The sequence below is a fragment of the Leuresthes tenuis genome, unplaced genomic scaffold (genome assembly GCF_036924035.1).
Source record: "Leuresthes tenuis unplaced genomic scaffold, fLeuTen1.0.hap1 SCAF_11, whole genome shotgun sequence".
Taxonomy (NCBI): domain Eukaryota; kingdom Metazoa; phylum Chordata; class Actinopteri; order Atheriniformes; family Atherinopsidae; genus Leuresthes; species Leuresthes tenuis.
Window position 1 is genome coordinate 9,315,379 of NW_027325365.1, and position 25,364 is coordinate 9,340,742.

A 25,364-nucleotide genomic window follows, 5' to 3' on the forward strand; every position below is an offset into this window, starting at 1 on the left:
ACGGTAATTATCAAAGGCGTAAACTGTCGTCACCAACCTTGCTTGTTGTGACAGTGCGTGTCTCTTAAACAAAAAGCATGTTGCATCATGCAGTAAAAGTGGAGACATTTACTTTGGCTCCTGTTCATTTCAAGTCTTTTACAGAACAAGTCAAATCTGGAGTGCTGATAGTAGATAGCTGAACTATGTGATCGTGATTTCACTTGATTAATGACAACAGTTGTTGTATCGGTTTACTTTTTGATTAATTTATGTGTTCATGTAAACAACTCCCTCTGACCTGAGTTTTTGGTCAGACAGGGCTCTGGAATTGTTTCATGACTGTTTCTGCAGGGTTAAGGATTACTGAGGGAGGAGAAAAACTGTCTCTAAGTAGACAGGCTTCATTCATTAGCTCAGACAGTAGATAACCAAACTTGACCTCTGGTCTGCAGTGAATTTGGAGTATGCATGCAAAACTGGGAATAAATTATGTACCAACTACTATTTTAATTTTAAAAGGGATCCACATTTACACAATTTATAAGTGCACTGAAGCTATCAATGTTTATCTGTGAGAGTGTGTCCCCATCGAGGTGATTCTGTCCCTGACCGTAAGAAGAGAACCAGTGCCACCTACTGTTCCCTCTCTAAGTCATTATTACTCATTAATTCGAATGACTATGAGGTTTAAAACAGGCTGTGTACACTCTAAAATGTTGATAGATAAATGTTTGGGTCCTCAAATAAGTGTCTGATGCTATTATATTAACACTGTCTCTGTTTTTCCAATGCAGGGCGTTCTCCTGGTTTATGATATCACCAACTACCAGAGCTTTGAGAATCTAGAGGATTGGTTCAGCATGGTCAAGAAAGCCAATGAGGAATCTGATATTCAGCCAGTGATATTCTTGGTCGGCAATAAAAGTGAGTATCATATAAAATATTCTTTTATTTTGTAAAGTTTGTAAATCGTTTTCTTTCAGGCCCTGTGAAGTAGCTGGGATTGAAATGTGATTACTTTTTGCTGTATTGAGCATTTATGGGTGAATTTCATTTTAAGCATTTTTCATTTTGCGTGTGTGTTTGTATGTGGAGGAGTGAGTGTTTGATGGTAGCAGACATGTTTGTTAGGGCACCAGATAACTGATTGGTGTGATAAGAGAGTTTTAGAGCGATGGGAATGCTGATGCTTGTGAACTCTTGGGAGTGACTGACGATGATTTAATATGCCTGGGCCAATGGGCCCAGGTTACCGCTTATCTGCAGCCCTTTCCCTCCCAGTCAGTACCCGTCTGCCCCCCCCCCCCCCCCCCCCCCCAAGTCTGAATCTGCTCTCCAGTCCCACGTAGTTGGTTAAGGTAAGGATCTCGACGTTAACCAGACTACTGTCCTCCTATCTGCCCGCACCCACCCCCCATCTCCAAAATAAAGACCAATAATGATGACTCTTTTTAAACATCCCCTTGACAGACGTGGAGTCATGGCTGCTGTTGTGTTATTGTAAAGTGAGGCGTCAGTGTGTATGTAATGGTGACTGTCCACCTTTCTGAGCGATGATGAACGGTCAACAGAATGGTGCCTGCACACAGGAAGCTCTCACTAATGTTACTCAATGGGGACCATAGGTCATGCTTTAATTCGGCTGTCTAGAGAGGATTCGCTTGTCTTCACATCCGTTGCATCTTCTAATGCTATGGCTTAAACTGCGGGCGCCTCTGTATTTAGGCTAGGTTTTGGGTGTGTGGGTCAGAGTCTGTACTGTAATATATAAGTAGTGTACATCCCGCTTTCAGGCTCCTCACCCCCACAGCACTTGCATAGTCGCTCTCCCTCTAATGGCTCTATTGCAGAGCATGTTCCATGTGTGTTTTTCCTGTTCCTACAGGCTGAAAAAAGAAAAACAAAGTCCCACACAGATTGTCCCTCAAGGAGCAATCAATTATGTTCCAAGACTTTATGAATCCCTTAACCCTTTCATTGACTCCTTCATTTTTCAGGGTGCTTGAAAAAAATCGGCCGTTGTAGAAAGCGAACAAATGATGAAATATCTTAAACAGAAATACTATGGGTGGCTGCAAATTCTTCTCAATAGACTCCCAGTCAACTCAATCTTTCTTAAAAAAAATTCCATAAATAAACTGATATTCATTTTTTTCGCCATCTAAAACAACTCAAACCTTGTCAACTTGTAGCAGGTCGTGTGAATTCTTTACTGGGAATTTTTAAGCTGGTTAATGTTTGCATTCGATGGTCATTTTGTTTTTTGACACTAAATTTTCTCAACCTGGCATCATCAGTCAGTAAGGTTATATACACAGTTGAGGCGAGCTACAGTTGCAGCCGGACTCCTGGACCACCATCCTTGTCCCAGTATACATGCACGGGAGCTAAATCAAAATGATTGCCTACAATATATCTGGCACTGCAACGCTGTGGGCTGTGAGAGTAAATGTTCAAGACATTCTTCCTTTTCTAACTTTCTCTGTGGAAAATCAGCCTACGTGTAAAGCATAGCTGAATTCATCTTAATGGACTGATTTACAGTCACAGTTTTTGACACATTTAGCTGTGTGACAAAGGAAACAGAAAATATGTGAATGAGATGAGCTTTAATAGGAATTCGGCTGTATCAATACAAACATACCGTTTACTTGTTTTTACAAAAAGATGGAGCTTTGGAGCATGTGCAGAACACCAAAGGCCCATTTGTGTCCAGCTGAGTATATGCATACAGTAGTGATTTGAATCCGAATAGCATAATCTAGTTAGTTAGTCTTGTTTTGAGAAGCTTGATTTTGGTTAGACTAACACGTTTACTTGCATTTTTATCTTATCTTATCTTGCACCGGTAGTGCGTAGCCATCGATCAATAAATGCTTGTACAGTATCTGCACAATATAGCATCAGCTGGAACCGCTCAAAGTTTGAGGTTTAAGTTGTTTAAGATGGCAGAAATTCACTCTTCTTCTGTTCCTGTTTTGAGCCACATTTAGCCTATGTCGCCAATCACAAATCCCCTCAGCTACTCCAAACTGAGCGCTCTGACCACTGTCTCCTGCAGATAAGTCACTGACTATTATTAAGAACAAGACCCAATCCCACGTAAAAAAAAAAACAAAACATGAAATATTTCTCTTAATAGATTTTTAGTTTCAAGAATCACTTTTTGCTTTACTGTCTTGTCCAAATATAGTCACTTTTGCCGCCTAAAAGAATGACAGTGGCAGCCAGATACCGACTTTACTCTTCAAAACTGCAGTTCACAAACCAACGAGAAACACCAAGTTGGCTATGTCCATCTTTTATGTACAGTCTATGCTTAAATAAAGTAAGTCAAGACTTCTAGCAAATGACTGTCCACGCCTACATTCTGTTTTACTTTTCTGTCTCTGCAGTATTGTAGCTGTTTTTCCCTCAAAGTAAAACATTTGGCACAAGTTGAGTGAATGAATACACAGCATTCTTTGGAGAGTGGAGTTTCGATTTTCAAATAGTTCCCATGATGTTGCACAGAGAGAAGTAACATGTTTGTGACAACCGAAATAGAAGTACAGACATAACAAGGAGCTTACAAAAACACTACAGTTTAATGTCTCTGTGAGGTCTCGTCTTAAGGGAGATTGTGGTGTTTTACCACTCAGACATTTTTAGTGTTTCCATTGAGTTAAACTTCAGGGGAACACTGGATTTAGAGGTCATACACTTACATGTATGTAGCTAAGAGTTTTCTTGCAAGTGCTTTTGATTTGCTAAAACAATTGTTAAATCATTATAACGTGTCTTTTAAAATATGGGGGGCACAGAAGCTAAATCCAAATGTTACTCTGGTTTATTATCAGACATTGAGCCTGAATTTCCAGAGTTGCTCTGTTCCCACCTGCTAGTTTAATTTAAACCATTTCTTCTTTAGTCAGTGTACAGTAATTGAGCCACTGGACCCGACGGGTTCATTAATGATGCTGTCCCCTCTTCTCCCTCCTCTCCTTAGCCTGACTGCCCTCCTGTGCCATGTCATTGCTGGGGAACAGCCTTTCCTTTCTTTGGCTTAGCATGGCTGGCTGGAGTTAAGTGTGCTTGTTAAGCACCAGTATGCTGTACACATTTGCCCTCTTCACTGCTGCCTGAAACCCTGTGTTGAATAATGGCACAACTTGTAACAATTCAGAGAGAAAGCCAATGAAATGTTTTATTGAGGGCACACATGTGTGCACACAATTATTTATGCAGTTGTAGGCACATGCGCACTCTCTAACATAGAAACATGCACTTAGGTAAAATGACACACTTTTGAAGTTTCTGGAAACATGGGTAATGGAAGAATGCTAAGCTCTTGGTCTGTCTAAACATACTACAACTGTGCTTACAGTGCAGCTTCATGTAATACCTTATGGCACACAAGAACCTCTCAAGAGAAATATTGGCCAGTTGTGCATTCATTCCCTTGACCACTTGAATTGCATTTTTAGTGGAGTAAAAAGCACGGTGGGTTTTGAAATGGCTCCAAATGATCAATTCTGTTGCTCTTTGCTTCAGCAACATTTGGCCTGTTAATGACTGTTTGCCTTATCTCTGAAGGTCATGTGTCTTATTGATATTTTGCACGTTTTTTTTAGTACTGTGGCATACATATTATTGAATGGGACTGTCATTGTTTTAAAATCAGCCCGTCTCTTTTTTTTTTTTTTTTTTTAGACATTAAGCCTGTGTGGTTTATCAAACCAATTTGTTTTCATTTAGTGGCGATCGCAGGACTCCTGCTCACTTTCAGCCCACCACCCTTCCCACTGCCAGTGCTCTTTCCCTCAGGAACTCTCGAGCATTCATCACTGGCTTGTACAGCCCTTATTTGGGTGACTTAAATGGGTTCAGTTCTCTTAACCCCTCCTCATCACTCATGGGTTTCTGCTCAGTGGTTCTACCTCTGTCACTGGTGATCCACTCAGGCCTGCCATGGGAAACCTTCTCTTCTTCACTGAGATAAGGTCTCTGCATGAAGAGACCTTGTACACTCATTTATGGCTTACCTGCCTTCTTTCTTCTCCAAGCCCATATCATTGGCCATCTCTCAAACAAACGTGTGCATTTATTTTCATCAAACACAGACTCTTTCAATCACCCACTTAAACCTACTCTTTGTACTTATCTCTCACACGTGTAGACTAACACCTCTGCTGTAGCTGCCTTTGCTTACAGTAATGGCTTTTCATTGGCTCTGTGTCTCTGTTGTGTTAAACAACATGCATGTGTTTGCTTTCTACATGCTACGGCAGATCTCGCTGCACACTGTTGCTCGTTGCATTTCTCTCTCCCCAGATTTCCATCCAGTCATGTGAAAGTTCAAGTAAAACATGAATATCCCCTAACTCTAGAATTCTCATGAAGCCTGTCCTTGCACAACAACATTGTTAGTCTTGAGTTGTTTGCCCTCTTGGCTTTGCCTTGGGTGGAGTTGAAGGCTCCCCCTCCTCATCTCTCTCAGCCCTGTCACCTCTCTGCCCCTGTAAAGCTGCCACAGTTCCTGTCTGTTCAGTGTAGGCCTGCACATTTCTTAATAGAGAGATGCTCAGAAGTCCATGAGTGCAGAGGAGCTCAATGCACTTCTGTTTTTGGTTTAGCTCAAAAATGTTTTTTCTGGCTCAACCCACTCGTACTTAGGTCCTCTTACAACAAACTAAAAGGTCCTAATTGCCCCCAAGGGAAAGGTTTAGCCACAATAGACATGTGGTGGGACAAAAGCCCAGTACTCTTACCGGGCACCCTCACCCCTCCCCTGATAGGCGGGATGAACACGTCAGCAGTGTCTGTTTTGCAGTGTGGGTAGCACGACCACAAGTTCAACGCTGTAAAACATTATATATACAGTATGTAGACCCAGTAAGGCATAGTGTATGGTTGGGTAGAGACCTGGAATGTTTACAGTTTACAGCAAATCCAATCTTTCCTGTTTCTCTTCACATTTTATTTAAGGTAAAGGGTCAGACTAGACTATCAGATTGTCTCAGTAACTGCACTAACTGTAGCCTTCTGTTTGTCTTTAAGCCCCCCAAAAAAGATATCAAATGGATATTCAAGTTACAAGATGAAGACGGATGAACGAAGAAGCTGTATTGCACCGTGGTCGATAAGTCAGTGAAAATTACAACTGCAGGGATGTGCATTCATCTTTGATTAAGAAAATCTTTGGAGTCTTTATTTTTCTGTTCTGGTGACCTTTCCCTCATAATGCAGAGCACGTCTTGCTAAATAAAATAAATGCTAATACTAAGATTGAATTGTTACAACTTTTGACCCAGCTCTGGTCTCTGCACTCCTCTCTCTTGATTCTCTTGCCTGTTGAAACATGGAAAGTCCTCATTCATTTTAGCCATCCATAAAGCAAATATTGTTGCACATGCAGTAGATGATCAGTCTTCGAATACCTTCTTGTGTGGTAAGTCATGGGCCATTTGAGTTGCACAGCACAGCTTAGCCACCTGACCCGAGCGCAGCCTGGAACCCTCATCACACTCAGGCTATACTTTATTTCTTCGCTGCTCCACAACATTGATATGGAGGAATTCCTGGAAGGGGCCTTGCTGACACAGGATTGGGTAAATAACTGATTGATGTAGATCCACAGGCATATATTATAAATGTATGTGAAATATCAACAGAGTTTTTCCCTATTTTTTGTTTTGCTATATCTACTTTTATGGTGTGAAATATTACATCACATCTCTGCACTGTGATTCTTCCTCAGATTTTAACTTGGAAGATGTTTGTTCAGGCAGTTGTGAGCTGAGCTCTCTTTCCATGTTATGGATCAGTGCTATGGCTTCTATCGCCCGTGTATGCAGCCCAGTCAAACGCACCATTTCAGATAGGAAGACTTTATAATTATGAATAGACTTATAGCAACGTGACACATACAATTATGAAGGCTCCCTCGTGCTTGGTATAATTATTATAGTTACGCAGCCGGCTCACAGAGGCAAGTATTACTGCTCTCCCATAAAAGTCCACTTAGTTTAACAGCAACAGGAGAGCGTAGAGGACATGGCCAGTGAAACCCCGGGCAGCGTCTTGTGCGGTCGGCTCAGAACTGGGCCTTTTGTTCACTTTTCATGAGTCCTGAGAGCCCGTTAACCCAGCCTGCAAGGCCCGCGGCCCCATGTTTTACTATGCCAGTGACAGCCCGGCACTCCAGCCTGCTCCCTGCCTGCACAGCTACTGCTGGACACTCTCTGTTTTACATTCCCTGACCGAGGAGGAAGACCACATTGTTTTACTAGCTGCTGTGGAGTATCTGATTATGTTTTAAAGTGTGAATGCGCGCGTGTGTGAATGTGTTCGTCTGCACTTGTGTTTGTGTCTGCACATCGTTTCATGAGGAACGATCAAATGACAAGATGAGCTGTGATCAATGAGCTGTCGACAGAACACTTCTGACCTAGTGGAAAGCGAGTCCCCTGACGGTCCTGGCCCGTTTTAGGCCACCGGGGCAGGGGCGCCGCTGCACAAAGAGCGCTCTGTCTCTGTCAGGAACCCCCCCAAGGACTCCTGCACAGGCCCCGTTCACCTCCACAACAACCAGCTAACTAACAGCACTTCATCTGTCTGTACGCACTCAGAAGAGTCAAGATAATATTATTAACTTGCCTTCAAGCTTTAATATGCTGATTATTATTTTAAAATTTTCTACTGCATGTTTAGATTTGGCTATACAAAGCCCAAACGCAGTTATAAGCTAGATATTGAACAGCTACACAGATGCTCTAATTTTGTTTTCCTGTAAGGGGATGTTGAGGCATTACAACAAATTTTAGATTCAAGTATTTCTGCTGTAAATTAAATGTTCCAGCCATTAGAAAAAAAAACGCTGCCATCTATAAACAATATTCTCACTGTTATAAAGTCTAATGAAATGCGGTTATTTTGAATAACGACTCACTGTCTGAGGAGGAAAAAAGAACTATTTCAGAAAAAACAAATATTGTTTGAAATATGCTGCATATTCTGTATTTAGTACAGATTCAAGATAATTATGCCCTTCATATTTCTTTTTAAGAGCTCTCGTCTAGTCATGTCAACCAGTTGGACTCAATCATTTAAATGGTTCACATAAAATTCACTACTCATTTTGTTTTATTAGCCACTTGTGCTGTGAAAGTTAAATCAACGTCTAATTGAAGCAGACATCACACAGAATGATTTATTCTACTTTTACTGGACTTTTTACACTGCTAAGCATTTCCCTGTATCTTGTACCAAAAAATTTATGGGTAAATAAAATGCCACTTGCAATTAATCTTACTTGCACACTATCAGACTAGAAGGAAAAATACTTTGCTTCTTTTCCAGACTCCCGCTGTTTAATATGAAAATAGATGTTTCAAACCGTAAGTCTCCATCTACTCACTGTTATGTTTTGTGGCATTTGTGGCTGAGTGCTTTATTGTAGTAAAGACTGTGGTAAAGATATTGTGAGGATTCTGTGAGCAGTGCTCTTGACTAATGCTCTTGTGATTATTGTTCTGCTGCACAGGTCGTTGTTTTGCTTGCAACACACACACGATAAAGAATATCGTATTGCATGCTCCGTGACACCAAACTATTTAATTATGATTGTTTTGCAAATGTTCTAAGCAAGGAATGAACCTTATATCATGTTTTAATTGCTGTAAAGACAGTTGTTTTTGAGTTGTTGATGTGCATGCTGCTGTTACTGTGGAAACATCCAGGTACATGTGGCATTAATATCAACACAAAACAGTCATAATTACAGATAGGTAAGGAGCCTCATCTGCCATTCTTGATGTCCTGTAAACATGACAGTTATTTCAGCATACTTTTGCTTCATGTCCTGCCTCCCGTTGGTTCTACTTAGGTGCCTCTCAGTAGTATTTCTTGTTTTGTGAACATATCTTCAGCAAAAAATCACCTGCTGCAAAGTGAGTGTGAACAGCATTGTGGAGAAAGTAGGGATTAAATCTCCATACATTCCCCAATGCTCACCTGTGAAAATGGCTTTACAAGAACAGAATCTTACTTTTACCATTTGAATGTGAAAGCAACAGTTGAGGCTCAATATTATGATCTTGTAATACTGCCATTAAATGCCACAGCTGAGATGTTTTTTTAAACTCAGTGGTGCCTGGAGAGTTGAACTGAGAATTGGCTCAGACAGTTGTAAGTCATTTCATTAGGAGCTGGATTGGATTTGATTGTCCTTGCCTTCACTGCAGTCTTAATAGATTCATGGTCGTCATTTTGGGGAAACTGAGGCAAAACCGCTTAACAAGGTCTTTAAGGCATAGTGTGAGGTAATGTTGGAAGTGATAGGTTCTCCCCTGGGGTTGATTAGCTCAACCCTGTAACTTTCACTTAATGGGATATGACCCCATAGAGCCCCGAGTCTCTGACTGCTCACACACGACCGACCATTACTAGCGCACACAAATGCATAGATGCACACATAGTTCACACATTCCACCCACAGCCGTCCCACTCCCCAACGCACCAACTGCTGTTTAGTTTAAAACTAGACTGCCAGCAATTAACTGTGTTTTGTCAAGCTTATTCTCTGGCTGTTGCTCGCTGGATAAACTGTTCCAATTGGTCCCCAGCAGCAGACTGAGCAGAGCAGTAAGTACATGTCTCTGTTATCACAGCGCACTTTTAAAAAGCCCTCTGAGGATTAAACAGTGCAGTGTAGGATTTCAGCTTGGCTAGCCAGTATAGACCCATTAACTTGTTTTGCTGTAGCATCACATTTCCGTCAACTCCTATAATCTAAGAATCCTTTATTAATGATGACACTGTCCACATTTGGCTCGTTACTATTTCAGTGAGGCTGTTTACGCCTGGAGCTGGAATCCGTCCTCTGCGATCTGAAGTGGGCAGCCACAACAACAGGTGTAAAACACCCAGCCGATACAAATTTATGAAGATCTCGCATCGTTTTTCTTTCGTATGCAGCCAAGACAACAAGCTTTGCTTGTGTTTTCTTCCATGAGATTATGCTTAACTTGATGACCACTGCTCTGTTTATCACAGCCATGCACAACATACTCCATACTGCCACCCTCTGACCAGGCTCAAAAGCTTGGTTCATTCGCTAAAAACAATAACTGGAAATGTGTCTGATTAGTTGCTGTTCCTTTTAGCCTTTTTTTTTTTTTACAAATTTAGTTTCTTAAAACTTGCTGGAGAGGAACCCAGTTACTTCTGGCATGGATTTGGGGTCACTTTCTTTTTAAAAGGAGACATATTTTATTTTTTAAAAGGAGACTTTTTTTTGTGACATGCTTTGGTCAAATTGGCACAGAATTAGAGAAGCACAACTCTTGCCTCAGAACTGTGTCTTTACAACTCTGTTTTATTCAGCAGATGGAGCAACTCGTCTTCAGTTCTCTCTTCTGTGGGGGGTGTCTTTTTCTCCGTAACAAAGTGACAGCGTTTTTTCATTGGTGGTCTTTTAAGGCACACTAATAAATGCTGTGAAGCACAGAACAGTAAAAATGTTTTGTAAGTTGTGCTCTTTAAAAATGTGAAGTACAGCATTGGCCTTGGTGGAGGATACTCTCCGAGCTCTTGGCTGCGAAGTGACAAAAGTTGAAGTTGTAAACAATTAATTTAGAGTCACTTTGCTGGACAAACTTTAATTAGAATTTTTTTAAATCATCAAATCATCTTTTTATGCATCAAGTTCTGTAAAAACATTTTCACAAATTGTGCATTAAGAGGAATTAAGTTGAATAATATTTTCATATTATAACTTTAATAGAATTTTTCAGTATTTTCGTATCCTGGTTTTACCAAATTCCTTCTTTTTTTATTGGATATGACGCAAACATGTGTGAAGGTGTGTCTTTAATCCTCAAGTAACTTCTCTACATTCAGAATGTGTAGAAAACTGGTTCAAGTGTTGACACAAAGTTACATCAAAAACCTAATCAGAACCAGGACGCTCGTGTGCATCTAAACACGCCCACAGTCCCTGTTACCCAGCCCAATAATGATAATGCTACTTAGTAATCTGCTCTCTTTGGTTATTTCTCTAAAAGCATGCTCTTGTTGGATCCATTCATCCTCAATTCAATCTTGTTACTAATCTCAAGCTTTTAAGTGACATTAAAACTCTTTCCAGGTCTGTCTGGTTTCAGGATAATCATCTCTGCCAGTGAAAAGGATTCTTTCCATGAAAGAGCTAAGCTGACATTTGCACAGCCACTTTCTTGTGGAGGGGAACGTACATATTTTCTTCTCATTTAGTTTTGTAATAACAAACCAATTACTTATGGTAAAAAGCTAATTCATCGACCAGATATTAATCTCTTAACTGTTGTCTAGTAATTTAGCGCAATGACAGGCAGACCTTTTAAGTAAACACTGATGGCGACCAGAGCGAGGGAGGGCCATTGCTCTTGACGAGTGATGATCCTCTCTACTATCTCTATGTGCTCACAGGCCTAAACAGTTTATTTCATGTTTGCAGTCACTTCCTAGGGGTTGTTAAGCTGATGTACAGTTTGACAGAAACGGAGGGAAACCAGATCATCGGACGAAGATTGTTTTGACCTGATAAGTAGAAATGGGTACATTAGGGAGAAAAATGGAGCAAAAGACTAAAACTCTGGGATTAGTCTTGTGTTAGGTTTTTCCACAGAGATGTCATAGACTGAGAAATCCTTTTGTGTGAAAAAGTAGGCACACCTACAGTATTATTCAGTGACTTATAGGAGCCACATAGTTGTTCACAAACCATTGAGGTTTTGGACAAAACTGAGGATGGTCTTCTTTACTTATCTAGGAGCAAATTTAGAATGCTGACAAAGTAATCTCACCACAAGGTCCATTCAGTAGGTGTCCTGTGGCTTTCAGTCATCTGTGATCTTAGAGCAATCTTACAGTTCCTTAGCTGTAATAGAGCAGTAGAGAAATGAAAACAGGATAAACTGTGCACAGGGACTGCAAGCGTCCAGCAACAAATGACCTAATCTGCTGCTACAACACATCAGCTAACATGACACAACTCTTTGATACAATTTCAGTGAAATTTCTTCATCTTTTAGTTCAGTTAACATTGGAATTGATCTACTGTCGTAAACTTTAAACAAAAAATCTGCTGCTTCTAAAATGCAGTCTCTCAGTACATCATCTTAAAGCCCCCCTCATAAATAATCAAGTTTTTAGCTCTGTTAAAATGTCCATATGATGCAGTGGCTGTAGATTTCTGCTTTGAACATACAGAGCACCGCTACAGTCTCAGAAAGACACGGTCTGACAGCTCATATGTTTCATTCAGAAGATTAGAGGAACCAGCCAAAGCTCGAAGGTTTGATCTCCAGCTGTCCAGATGCTGAAGTGTCACTGGGTTAAATACCAAACCTGAAGTTGCTTCTGATGTCACTTATTCACCTTGCATGGCAGCTTTGGTGTGCCAGCATGTGTGTTAAGGGTGAATGAGAAACACACAGTGAATCAATTTCTTGGACGTACCTAAGCTCAAAAGGCACTATGTAGGAGCAGACCATGGACCAGCATATGATTTTTATTTGTGGTGTACTTCCCCCCAATTGATGCATGCACCCACAGGCTGCTTCCAGAAACCTCACTCACTTACACACCTTTTCTCTATACAATAACGGGCCTCCCTCAGCTCTCAAGCCACAATGTTAATGTTGGTTAATCTGACTTTGACAGATGATTGATAACCTTTCCCAAGTGTGCAGGATCCAAAGGATTAGCAGAGTTTACTTCTAGTAGCATGCTGGGTACCTCCGCTGTTAATGACTTGAATTAATAACCTGCTGACGCCCATGAGACAGCTTTGTTTATCTGCAGGCACAGACATGGCAGTCTGCCCTGGACATTGAGTTGTAAAAGTGTCTGCTGTTAACCAGAGAGGTTTGTGTTTATATGTCACTTAGAATGACAATAATATTCATGTTAATCTAAAATTATTCTTTCTAAATGTGTGTGTGTGTGTGTGTGTGTTTTTTTTGGGGGGGGGGGGGGGGGGGGCACTTAGCACTTTGGGGCACATGTCATGACATTAACTGAAATATTAATAATGTAATACTATTACAGTGTTTACATTTCTTCCTTGCAATGCGTCTGTCTTTCTCCGCCTTTGGCTTTATTCCACCTCATACACACACACACACACACGCTCTAAGGGGCATGAGAACAGGGTAAATTCTTGACAACTTCAATGAAACCTCACACAAAGACTAAAACTCAAGGGGGGCTAGAGAAATGCAACACCGTACAGTAGCCTGACCTCCTCAAGCTAACACAGACATGTATGCACCAGATACCGGGCGTAGCCACCTTCCTGCACAAAGCCAGAAATAAAGAACGCAGCTATTGCTTTCAGCAACAAGACCCCCAGGTGACCTTCCTTATTGACCCCAGCATGACCCCATAGTGAGGAAGATGAGGAGCAAAGCTCCCCGTATCACTGCACAGGAACTGAATGCGCAGAGTTATCTTTACAATAGCTAAAAAGGAAGGTGTTGTCATTGTGTCTTCACACTAAATCAGCGTTTAGGTGATGGTCCCAGATCTGGAGTCCTTGCACCAACCTTAAAGGCCCGGCACTCATAAGTCAAAATTTTTTCTCCATCTATGCTCCCAGTGAGTGTAGCCTCAAGTCTTTGGTCATTCATGCATTGTTTCATAAGCTTTTCTCCACAGCTGGGCTTCTTTTTCTGTTTCAGGTCAAACAGAGGTTCGTAGCTTCAGGGTACAACTGTACTAGGCTTACACTGAAGAATGTGTCGCATCCAGCTTTAATACCAGAAGGGAATGACGGCTCAGGGCTATGGAATTGATCATTCCCTGTCTTAAATCCCCTCCATAAATTAAGAAAAAAAAAAAAAAAAGCAACAGTAATTGTAATTTACAGCTGGGTTTGAAAGCAACATAACAGTTGAAATATGCTTTATTTTTACATGCCTTTATGTGCACCATCTCTGTATGCTAGGCAGACGCCTTCCATCTTAACTCAAGTGTAAACAGTTATCTTTTCTGTTTATGCTCTGATATGTAACGGTTAACCCTGGGAGAGTCCTGTGTACCCACCATATAAATCTATCTATTCATCTTCTCTTAGTTTTCTCACGTCACACTGTGTTTTGTTCGCAGTCGACCTGGAGCACATGAGGACAGTGAAGGCTGACAAACACCAGCGCTTCTGCCAAGAGAACAGCCTCATCAGTCAGTTTGTATCAGCCAAGACGGGGGATTCGGTTAGTAACCAGGCGATTCAGTTACTCACAATAAAAATGCTTTTTTGTGATATTTAGATTCTTATTTTTCTTGTTATCTTTCTCCAGGTCTACCTTTGTTTCCAGCGAGTGGCTGCTGAAATTCTTGGTATAAAGCTAAACAAAGCAGAAATAGAGCAGTCCCAGGTGAGTCATAATGGCATCAAGGATTTTCTCTCAAATTTCACCACAAGGTCGATGCAGCAGCTGTTTGAGCCACATTTAAAATTTTCTTTTACAAAATGTCTTCTTCAACCCCACACTTAACGAGCAACTTTATTAACATTACATTACTTTTAATATCATTTTAAAGACATATCATGCTTGAACTTAAGTGAGGTCACAGGGAGTGTGTTAGGTCAATGGAGGTTACCACACCGTATAGGACTTTTCTTGTATAAACATGAGTTTGTTACGTCTGCCTCCCGTGATGTTATACCTGCCACTGACGCCGGCCATCTGTAAATAGACCCACACTGACCACATTAATGCGTGAAGTCACGGGGTCAAAGGTAGGCAGTTGTAAGGGTGAGGAGGTCAGGATTGGCTGTCTGATTTATTTCGTTTATCTCCCACCGTTTTTGGATGAAATAAGGTCTCAGCTTGCCAGTCAGACCAAGGTGCCCAATGGTGGCAGCTGTAGGATTTACAAGGTCACCTCCCCCAGAAGCATTAATCCTGGGCCTGATATGGGCGGCTGGAGCCACACTGGCTGGGCAGTGGTTGATGAGCCTGGGGGCTACAGAGAGGTCAGAACCCCCAGTAAAGGGAGAGCACATAAGAGAAGGACTGGGCAAATTCTCAAGCTCCACTCCCATCACCAACATGGCTGCTGACTAACTGAAAATGACCATGGACTAATGGAGCTGTCCATCTACTTTCTCTTTCCACCACTCCCTTGATAGCTCTGTCAGTAAAGCAAAGTGCTTTAATCCAGAGTAATCAGACTTGGTGAGTGGCTCAATCCAGTTTACACCTCAAGGAAAAAGATTACAACTAGTTGACAGGCATACACAAAGAGTAGCAGAATAAGGAAGACGTATAACTTGAATCAGCTACAGTTACTACGGTTATGTAGAAAAGAACTGTTACAGTGAGGATATGCGACCAAAACATTTTTATATAATCTGCTGACAGTTTTAGATGGTTCCGTGAGATTCTTTGGTATTCTTATCATGACAATTACAGCAGTAGTTCTGCAAGAAAAATGTATGTTTCTGTAAATCTCAAAATCACACGGCTACCAGGGCATTTAGAAAATATCTGGATTAAATTTTTTACCACATTACGTTTATAAACAAAGCAGTGTCTCTGAATGTGAAGAGCTTTGAACCACAGGCACATTAAAGTTTTATTTCTATCATCCACTAAACCGTAAATGTATTTTCCCAATCAATCCCATAGTTCTACATGAAAAATGTGTTAAAACAGCCAATTACATTCTCATCCAATAGCACAAAGGGACATTTTCCAATATTTTTTGTCTATGAAACCATCTTAAACTTGAAGAAAAATAATAAATCTCAATATTCAGAAAGCATTAACTTCAAATTGTTCGCCATTTATCATCTAAGAAAAAGAGAAAAATGTACTTATTCTCAAAAAGTATAAAGTTTGTTTCTCGGACACAGAGATGGAGCTTTGAGCAGGTCACGGCTCTGAGTGTAGCTGCGGGGCGAGAAAAGTCTCATTATCAGCTGTCACGTTTAGAGGTCTGAACATGAGGGTCACAACCCCCGACATTATTATATCTGCCAGGCAGCCGTGGTCCTCTGTCTGCTGGATCAGATAGCAAGGCCACGGATCAGTCAGTGACTCTGACACCAGGCTTCAGCAGCTCTTCAGTCAGGATATTCAACCATGTAAGCTGCTCTCCGATGGTTATCCAGAGTAAGTCAGAGTAGTCTTTTTGCACAACTATAATCAAATGTGGGCTAATAATTGATTTTTACATTCACATTAAATAGTCTTAGAATAGGAGCTGCAATGTGGCACCAAGTTCAGAATGTGTTACTGAGTTTTTCATCAAACAGATGTGAGAACTGTGTGTTGATCAGAAAAAATAAATAAAAAAATAAAGTAGCTCACAGACCAAGAGGAACAAATAAAAGTCAGATTTACTGTATTTACACAACATTAAATTAGTTTTTTCCCCTCCCTAATGGCATTATCTTCAATTATTCATGGATAGAAATGTCATAGGCGTTGTGTAAAGTGTTGGGAATTTATGGATAAGAAGAGATATTTATTAAGTAGTGGCTGTATGTCGTACATTTGATGGATCCCATCAGTTTGCAATGAGAGGTTTGCGTTTGTTTCTTTTTTATTATCGGTCTCTTTAAAATTTCAAAAGTATTTTCAGTGTTGGCTTGCAATTTAAAGATGCCACTTTGGATAAAATTAATCATAACACTTAATTAATTAACTTAAATTGATAATTTTCACATGTAAGCAGCCTTGGTTTAAAATGTGTTAAGCTGTGAGGTTAATGTAAATTAAAACATTGTGAGTAAAGGATGAGTTGCTGTGTTACACTTTGTGTTGTTCATTTTTTTATAACTCCATCTTTCCTCCTTTTTCATCCACTGTCTTTATTGATCTTAGTGTTCATTCTTCTCACCTTTATCGTTCTCTTTTCTGCCATTGTCTTGTTTCTGGTTTTTTAATCTTTCCTGTCCTCCATTTGTCCACTGTTCAGAGGATTGTGAAGGCTGAGCTGGTGGACTACCCACAAGATGAAGGCCCTTTTAGACACGAGAGAAGTCAGCAAAGCAAAATATGCTCGGTTCAATAGCTGGAAGTATGTCTCAGTAGATCTGCCATAAACCTTTTAGAATGCTTTGTAGTTATAGCAAAACACTGGAATTGCGGTGATGTAATTTGGTCCTATTAGTTCTTATCTGAGCTGTAGAAAAAGGGTAATTCTAGAAACTCACCACACTTCCTTTGTCTGTCCAAACGCTACCACAAACACAACAGTATTTTGCTCAATTGTTCTTGATGGTCTCTTGATGCTTGGACAGGCAAACATTCAGACGTCATTTAAAGTCTGATATCGTAGCAGAGTTTGACCCATGTACCACGAAATATTAAAGATTGACTCATAATTTTGGCTTTGTGAGAAACAGTATTACTGTGAGTTAGTCCCAGTAGCAGAGAAGTAGTTGATGATAGATCACCAAGCCCCTTCAGGAAACAGTCCTGTTTCTGTATATGTTAAATAAACAAAGCATACTGTATAAATGATTGAGTATTAGGGGTGTTTACAGATTTTATTACCTTGAGATAGATCTGTGTGCCCCCTGTTTTAGCCTGTGATGCAGTGTGTTCAGCTTATTTAGGGCCCTTGTCCACATAGAGCTTTTCTCTGGCAGATAAGTGAGTGTCCCACTGGTGTTTTATCTAAAAAAGCTCTAATGTAGAGCCTCCTTTTTCCTATAAGAACAATTTCTCCACAACACAACATCTCCCCTGTAACCTCAATTTTATGATAAACCACTTTTCCTCCTTTGGCTTCGTATTATCTGTCAGTCTCTTATTTGTTTAACATTATTTTTCTGCTGTGAGCCAGAAAAGGAGGACGCTCTCATGTAGTCAGTGATCCAGTTTGTCAGCTGTCACACAAGTCTTCTCCTCAGAGCTTCTGTGTGATCTGATGTCACCTGTGTGACAGACTGTGGGTCATTTTCATTGAAAATCGCCATCACATTATTTATAATATCACTGTCAACATTTAGTGTCCCGCTGACATGCTCCCACAAATAGCCCTTTCTTTCCCTGTGCTGATTGTCTGTCTAACATGTTATACAGCAGGAGCATATAGCAGCATACAGTGAGAAAAAGCAGCGCTTTTCTTCAAGGTGGCCGCATGCGCTCGTTAACTCATTGGAAACAACAGCAAACAAACATAACGCACAAAAAAAAAATCACTATGTGGACATAAGCCTTCATAGGACTTCTTCTCAACCTCTGTGGGGATGGAGGTGATGACAGCTTCCTTTTAAATCAAGATACTGTTGTGGCAGCTTTTTAACTCCATGTATGTCTCTCCACCTTTGCAGCGTGTGGTGAAGGCGGACATCGTGAACTACAGTCAGGACACCATGGCCAGGACAGTCAACCCCCCCCGCAGCTCCATGTGTGTGTTGCAGTGATCCCCTCCAACACAAACGCACACACGCCTAAAGATATAAAATTGTTTTCAGTCAGTATTGGTGTTTTAGGTTTGTTGAGTGACTGGATGGAAAGTGTTTGTCACGTGGTCTCTGTGTGTCAGTTGTGTGGGCGGGATTAAAAAAAAACAGCCTGACATTTAGCACGATTGTTTGAGTGGTTTACTAAAAAGGAAATAGGACCTGAGTTTTTACAAGTTTATGCGCAGCTATTATTTCTATGACACTCTTAAAGCGATTATCTAAATGATCCATTCATATAAAGCTGGTTGTTTAAAGGAGAATCGCTGCAATCTATCTGGTATTGAGCACATTTTTATATAGAAGCATATTTTCTCCTTTCATAGCTATTTTTTAGTGAGTCAGTATATTTCTAAAGACATAAGCATTAAACTTGTGTAATACATGTCTTTACTTTAGACTGCAAAGTGGTGTTATGCTAGGAGTTTGTTGGACATAGACATGGAAGTGAAACCAAAAGCCCTCTCGTACTACTGGTTTGAGATCATCTCGTATGTCTGTGGTGCTCGAATGTTGAACAGAGGGGAAATAGGTGTTAAAATGCTGTAGTGGACTGAGATGAATCTCTGCTTTCTATTTGCCAATTAGGGGCTTGCAGTGGCAATGGTGTGATGTAAACTATGTTCTGTTATTTTACTTTGAAATATTCCAATTTTTAGTCTCAAATCAAGATTTACTTTTTTATGCTTAATCTTCAGGCTACATCCAAAAGGGGATATACACCTTTCAAGTAGTATCGCTCTTGTTCAGGTGTTCCTTGTAGAATCTAGAACGCATTTTTAAAAAATGATTTCGCTTTATTCATTTTTAAATTCCCAGGTTCCTTCTACTAGAGGAAACATCAGATACCGTGTTGATAAAGTGTTGATGAAGCTAGTTGAATACGACTCACTGCAAGCTGAGCTGATCATTTGATTAGATTTCTCTTCATAGCCTTATTCAGCTGTCCGTTATAGAACAGAGGTTGGTATTAGAGAATGGCTATGATGATTAACATCTTCATGTTGCCCGTCTTAATGACTCGTTCTTTAGATTTTGTGTTGGTAATGGCTGAGATATTAACCAGTTTTGTCAGAACAGCTTCTATGTGATAGTACACGTTGGCATGATGGAATGTAATGTGTTGTCCACCAAACTAAAAAGCCGCTTTATGTGTAAACTGTGTATTTGTAAAATTAAAGCAAAATGTTTTCAAAGCTCATTTAAATGATTAAAAATCATTGGTAAGCATCCTGTAAATTTTGATCTTTACGAATGTACAGTGATACTTGATGTTACAAAGCAACACAGATCTGTGTTTCTAAATAAAATATGCTACATGGAAAACTAAAACAGCTACACAGTCTGATTTATAGTGGGAAAACGCACATTGTGGTAGTCACATGGATGTCACTTTGATTCTTGCCACATAGTTTAAGATTATTGCGGACCAGGCCCCCACAGTCGTAGGATAGCTGTGGGCTCAAAGAGCCTGAGGTGACAAAAAGTCTCCTACTCTATTGTGGTGGGATGGCATTTGTGGGAAGTAAAACCGATAGATAAAGGTTCCACCCAACAGCCCTAAGAGATCAAATGATCTATTGGCAAAATCCCGGTACCACACTCCAGGAAACCTTCAGCTGATTCTTGACTGGTCAGAGGTGTAGTGACATTAAAGAGGGGACCCTTTCAGTATAAGGTAGGTGGTTGTAATGTTAAGGTTGATCAGTGTACGTTTACTGTATGAATTAGAATATATAGGATTTTTACATACAAATCTAGAATAAAAGTCGGACCCCTGAAACTGAAACACAATCTCTTCTGCGGTAGCAACAGAAGTCACATTAGGCAGGAAGCAACAAATATCTTATCTTATCTTATTCTATCTGTCTCTTTGTCTGTCCGTCTGTCCTCCCACACATGTGCTTTCTATTTTTTAATTCTTTTATAAATGTTTGTACCCTCGGTTTGATTTTGTTATCAGTGATCTGTTTATTTTTGCGGTTCCCTAATGTTTTTGTATTTTTGCTCCTCTCTTAAGAGTGGTGGAGTGCACTCAAAGACCTCAAAGGCACCCAAATACATAGGTGGAAAATACAGGGGAAATGCGTGGAGCTTGTTCGTGAAGGCAATGTAGAGCAGCACAGTAGATATATAATGACTAGGTTATTAAATGTAAACTGATCTAAAGAAATACTGTTGACTCCACAATACTTAATAACAGTCAATACAATAAATATTCAGCACAAACATGCAAAATGTGCCTTCAGCAACTGTGTTTTGTGTGTAATTCAGTGTAAAGGAATCGCTGGTGGAGATTGGAGGCCCCGACAGGGTTTCACTGTCTCTGTTGGGGGCTTCAGAAATATTCACCTGAAGATGCATCATCTGACAGGTCATCTGTCAGTTCCATCTCTTGACTTATTTCTTTGTTCTGCTGCACCCTACTTCAACTGCCATCTCGGAGAGTTTGAGCAGCCCTTTGCTCACGTTGTATTTATAGCCTTGCACAAGCACTGCCATTATTGAGCTTTGGATATTTCTGTTAAAACAGAGCTGACACTACAAAACTCAGTTTACCTTTAAAGGTAGTCCTTAAGTCTTCAATCCTTTAATAAGTGCCCTAATACAACGTTAGGAGGAGTAGTGACTGGAAAACAAAAGTTAGCATCGTACATTGTGGGATTTATCATTAAGCACTGTTAAAGTGGATGTTGATTGATTAGGAGTATTGGCAGTATATATTTGACGTTTTCTCAAGACAATATTTAAATACATTTCAGTGTGTTGCTGCTAAGGAAATTTGATCATTTGTCTGCCATCTATTGTCTGCCACTGAAAAATATAAAATTCCACAGTTATATTTTGTCCACTGTTTTTTCTATCTGTCATTCAATAGGTTAATTTTATTGTGACATTTACTGTATTGAACCTCGTATTAAAATAAGTCTGTTAAACTCTGCAGATACCATCGGTTCGCAAATGTGTGCAGTTCAAAAAGTCTAAGTTTACCTCAATACGAGCCATGGTGAATGTGTGCAGACTTTCCCATTACTCAACCTTTGTTAGCTTGCTGCCACACTCGGGCGTTGGTGTCAATGCAATTTTTCACTCCATGCTGCGAACACAAACCAAAGGGAGAGGCCCTGGAGGTGGTCATGTGAGCAGCAGATGTTGGGAACTAGACTGTTGCTGATGAGGACGTTGCAGATTAAAGATCCATGCGTTGAAATTTAAGCATAAGGACAGAAACCTGACCATCCCAGACATCCTCCTCTACACAAACCAAGCAAAGTTGCTGGTAGCTAATGAGCCACCTGGTCTTTGTTCAGTAAATCTTCACTGAAACGACAGCTAAATCCACTCGGGACAGATGATACAGACAGCTTTATAAATGGTTGTAAGCTGTATTAATTAATCACCAACATAGTCCAGCCTTTTGTTTCTGTTGCACAACTGTAAGAGGGTTAAACTTGAGTTCAGTTTTTAATTTTTTTTTATTTATCATTATTAAATGCATTCTAAACCACTAGGACAAACAAAACAAACACTATCTTTACAAGCAGATTTCATTTTATCCTCTCCCAGGTGTTGTTGAATGTGACTCTCCGTTGCAGTGCTACAACAAACAATTCTGAGTCTCACTGGCGAGTGAAGCGGACCAGCTGGGGTCATTCCAGCACACGTGCATTGTTTCGCTTGAGTGGACGTCTTAGGAGTCGTCTCTGCTGAATTTTTGTCAAGAGCTGTCACCAGCGCTGACAGGCGAGACTTGCCCTTGGCTTTGCTGCTGTTTAGACAGGTGTTTTTGCAAAGAAAACAACTGCAGCCCGTTTCCAGCTTAGACGCTCACAACATCCCCTGAAGACGGAAGGAAAGAATATCAGTGTGAGGATAATGCCAGAGAAGGGTGAGGTTTTGACAGATTGGCAGAAGTCAAGAGGGATTTGCGTCAGAATGAATTTGTCTGCTTGTTTCCTCAGTTGGTCCATGTGAATCATTTCGTGTGTTGGTTGGTTTTGGTGTTTGCTCACTCTCCATTTGGGTACACATACCAGCAAAGATGTAGATGTAAACAGACAAAATTTGTTTGTTAGTATTTACTTTTGACACTTTGAATTTGCTCTATACCTCATAGTCTCGGACTTAGTTTTGATCCTCAGTAAAACCAGAACACTTTTTTCATCCTCGAGGTCTTTTTGTTTGAATTCATTGGGCACAAGTCCTGTTATTTTTGTGTTTTTCTTTCCTCTTCCTTCTTGTCTGTGTTTCTTGTAGCTGAAACTCTGTGATGACAGTCTCAAAAAACCACACATGACAAGCTGGTAAGAGGGCCATAGTTGTGGGTTGAGCTCTTTTTTTTGTGTGGGCAGGACGGGGCCAACACCCTCATGATTACCCACTCACCCTCTTCCGTTTTCCACCTGTGCTGAGTGCCAGACCCACAGTTCTGAAGGAATAGGCAGGACTGAGTCAACCCCTCTGATGAGCTCCAGTCCCCACACTGCCGTCTATTCTCTGTCACACAGCAGTGGGCCGGACAGCAGAAACTGGTTAGCTCTCAGGGAGCGTCAGATGATTCTTCTGCTGTCTGTAGGTGTCCCTGGCAGTGGAAGAAGATTGGAAGATCATGAACTGAGAACTCTTCTTGTTTTGTTTGCTGCTTGTATAGACATATAGACGGGACTGTCCCGGTGGGTGCCGTCTGTCTGTTCTAGCTGAGAGGCGCACAATTTATTTTAGGGGTAAGGATGTGGGCATTCAGAGGGGTCATATTTATAGTCTGCTGGTCTGGTGAGAAGACCTGCCAGAAAAAACAGAGATTCTGAAAGGGAGGCATGGGACAGAAAACTGAAAACTCGGACTCTCCTCAGACAGCGTGCACAAGTGCCTTTTCTCAATCTTATTAGCATTAAAAACTAAGTTGCTCCTTTAGCAGATTTTAGATGTGAAGCAGAGTCTGTGCAATAAGAGCTATAAAAGAAAAAAAATGTCTATGTGTGATGCTAAATGTGATACTTTTTCTCTCCAAAAGCCAAACATTCGGTAGCGGCGTCTGTTTTTTAAAACGAAAAAACCTTTAACTATATGTATATATATGTATATAGTGAAAGATTGTTGTATATTTTCTGGGCCTGGATTCCAGCTGTCTTCCTGAATTGCAGCAATCAATTTGGATCTCCTCACTTTCCTTTTTGGCAGTTTGTAAAACCTAAAAAAAACCTGACTCCCTTTTAATCCTTTAGTACGGTTGATTGCACAACAGATCTTTCACATTTTAGGCGTCTTTTCCGTGATTCTGTAAAAATCAGTCTGTGGTCGTTGAGTCAATTGTTTGTTTTTACTCTGAGGTGGCGTAACCCAAGTACTGTCATGTGTATTCCCTCTTTCAACTCTACAAGAAGGGTCAATACTGTAAAGCTGTTGTGAAAGTGATAACTGATGTGCCAAGTATAATATTTTATTAGCTGTTCGGTCCTAAATGCCACGTCGTTCTTACACCTAATACGCTTGTACAGACATGCATGTATATTCATTGGATTGCATATCTATACCTGTGCTATATAATCCCCCCCCATTGGATTTTTTCTCATTTAGTCTATCTAAAAAGCCTTATGTGGTTCACTTTAATTTCATTATTACTTCTAATAAACCTCCATGTCATATTTGTACATAATACTATTTAATATGACATTCTGAAAGATATCTTGCAGATAAGTGGATTGTGATGCAGGGTGGGTGAGGATGTTTGTGTTGGACACCAACTGAGACTGTTAATGCTGCTAGCTAATTAATGCTGTCGCTGAGCATTTGAAATTTGAAAATTTGGCAGTTTTCATGTGAAAAACAATACAGAAAACGGTACAGAGCTGTTTTGAACAAAGAATACAACAATATTTTGCAATCTGCGAGACAACCATTTTAAATTAGTTTTAAACAAGTTTGCTATTTCAGAGCAAATCAACGGTACTTCTTCTGTGTGAGTAATAACAGATCCCAATCATGTCATCTAATCACAGACCAGTCAAGCTGAGATACTGTAAGAGCATTCGACATGCTACAAGCGTGCACATCATAACAAAACGTCTAGGGGCTGTCTCTTGCCAGAGGAGAAGATGATGAATGAACATGGCCTTTTCAGAGCTGATAACTAAGACCTCGTCTGACTTGCAGGCTGACACAGATCATGTTTGATAAAGGATCTGCTCTGTTTGAAGAAAGCACAATGATGTCGTCATGTAAAAATGACAGTAATGATCCAGCACCTGAGCACTTACCCTCTTCTTAGCACCTCAATCTGGCCTGTGCCCGTCCTTCAACAAAGACACAATTACTGGGTGGGACCAGAGTTGGGTGTCACTTCTGACCGCATCTATTGGCAGATAAATACACATAAAAGAGTTAATAAGCACAGTGAAAATATAAAGAGAGAGGTGGATTACAAGATCATTACTCAACATTGCTTCTCTCCGTCTCTTTTGCTTTCCGAGTCCTCCCTCATTGTTCCCCAAAATACTTTGGAAACAAAACCTGATACGAGAGCTATTCAGTTTTTTAAGTGTTATTCATTACAGTCAACTGAAAGTAGCATTCATCCCATGAAAACACTTAACAGGCTTTTTAAAAAGCTACTCAAGAGTTGCTGCTGTACTTTGAGGTACTTGAAAGTGAGTACACGTGTAAATATTCCACTGTGGTGTTTTTTTTCTTTAAGGTGGAAAAGTATGGCTTTGTGATTTTGTGAAGCAAGAAGAGTCATAGACAAAATGAATTGAGTATTATTGCTAATTACAGAGGGCATATCCCTTCTGGACATGTGGAAATATGATAATTCCATGGTGATCTCTACCACAATTGATGTCCCATTTAATGTGCGACAGAGTGGAACTTTCTCTCCATATTTGACTGGAAAATTCATTCAGCACAGAGCCTCAAAAATGAGGCTCTTGTTCAGGCC

At 40.4% G+C, this 25,364-nt stretch overlaps 1 protein-coding gene across 3 annotated transcripts in view; it reads left to right on the plus strand.

The window, feature by feature from the left end:
* Positions 1-19,759, plus strand: part of rab28 (RAB28, member RAS oncogene family) — a 29,314-nt gene extending 9,555 nt beyond the window's left edge. The window contains exons 4-8 of one of the 3 annotated variants that reach the window (XR_011917795.1): positions 777-906; positions 14,113-14,216; positions 14,304-14,381; positions 18,296-18,903; positions 18,949-19,759. Coding sequence is in view for 2 of the 3 variants with exons in the window: in XM_072395343.1 (XP_072251444.1) it covers positions 777-906; positions 14,113-14,216; positions 14,304-14,381; positions 16,933-17,028 (408 nt within the window). In the remaining variant the exon portion in view is untranslated. Of the gene's footprint in view, positions 1-776; positions 907-14,112; positions 14,217-14,303; positions 14,382-16,932; positions 18,240-18,295 lie in introns of those variants that run through there. The other 2 variants (XM_072395342.1, XM_072395343.1) reach the window with 2 other exon arrangements.
* The last annotated feature ends 5,605 nt before the right edge of the window (positions 19,760-25,364 follow it).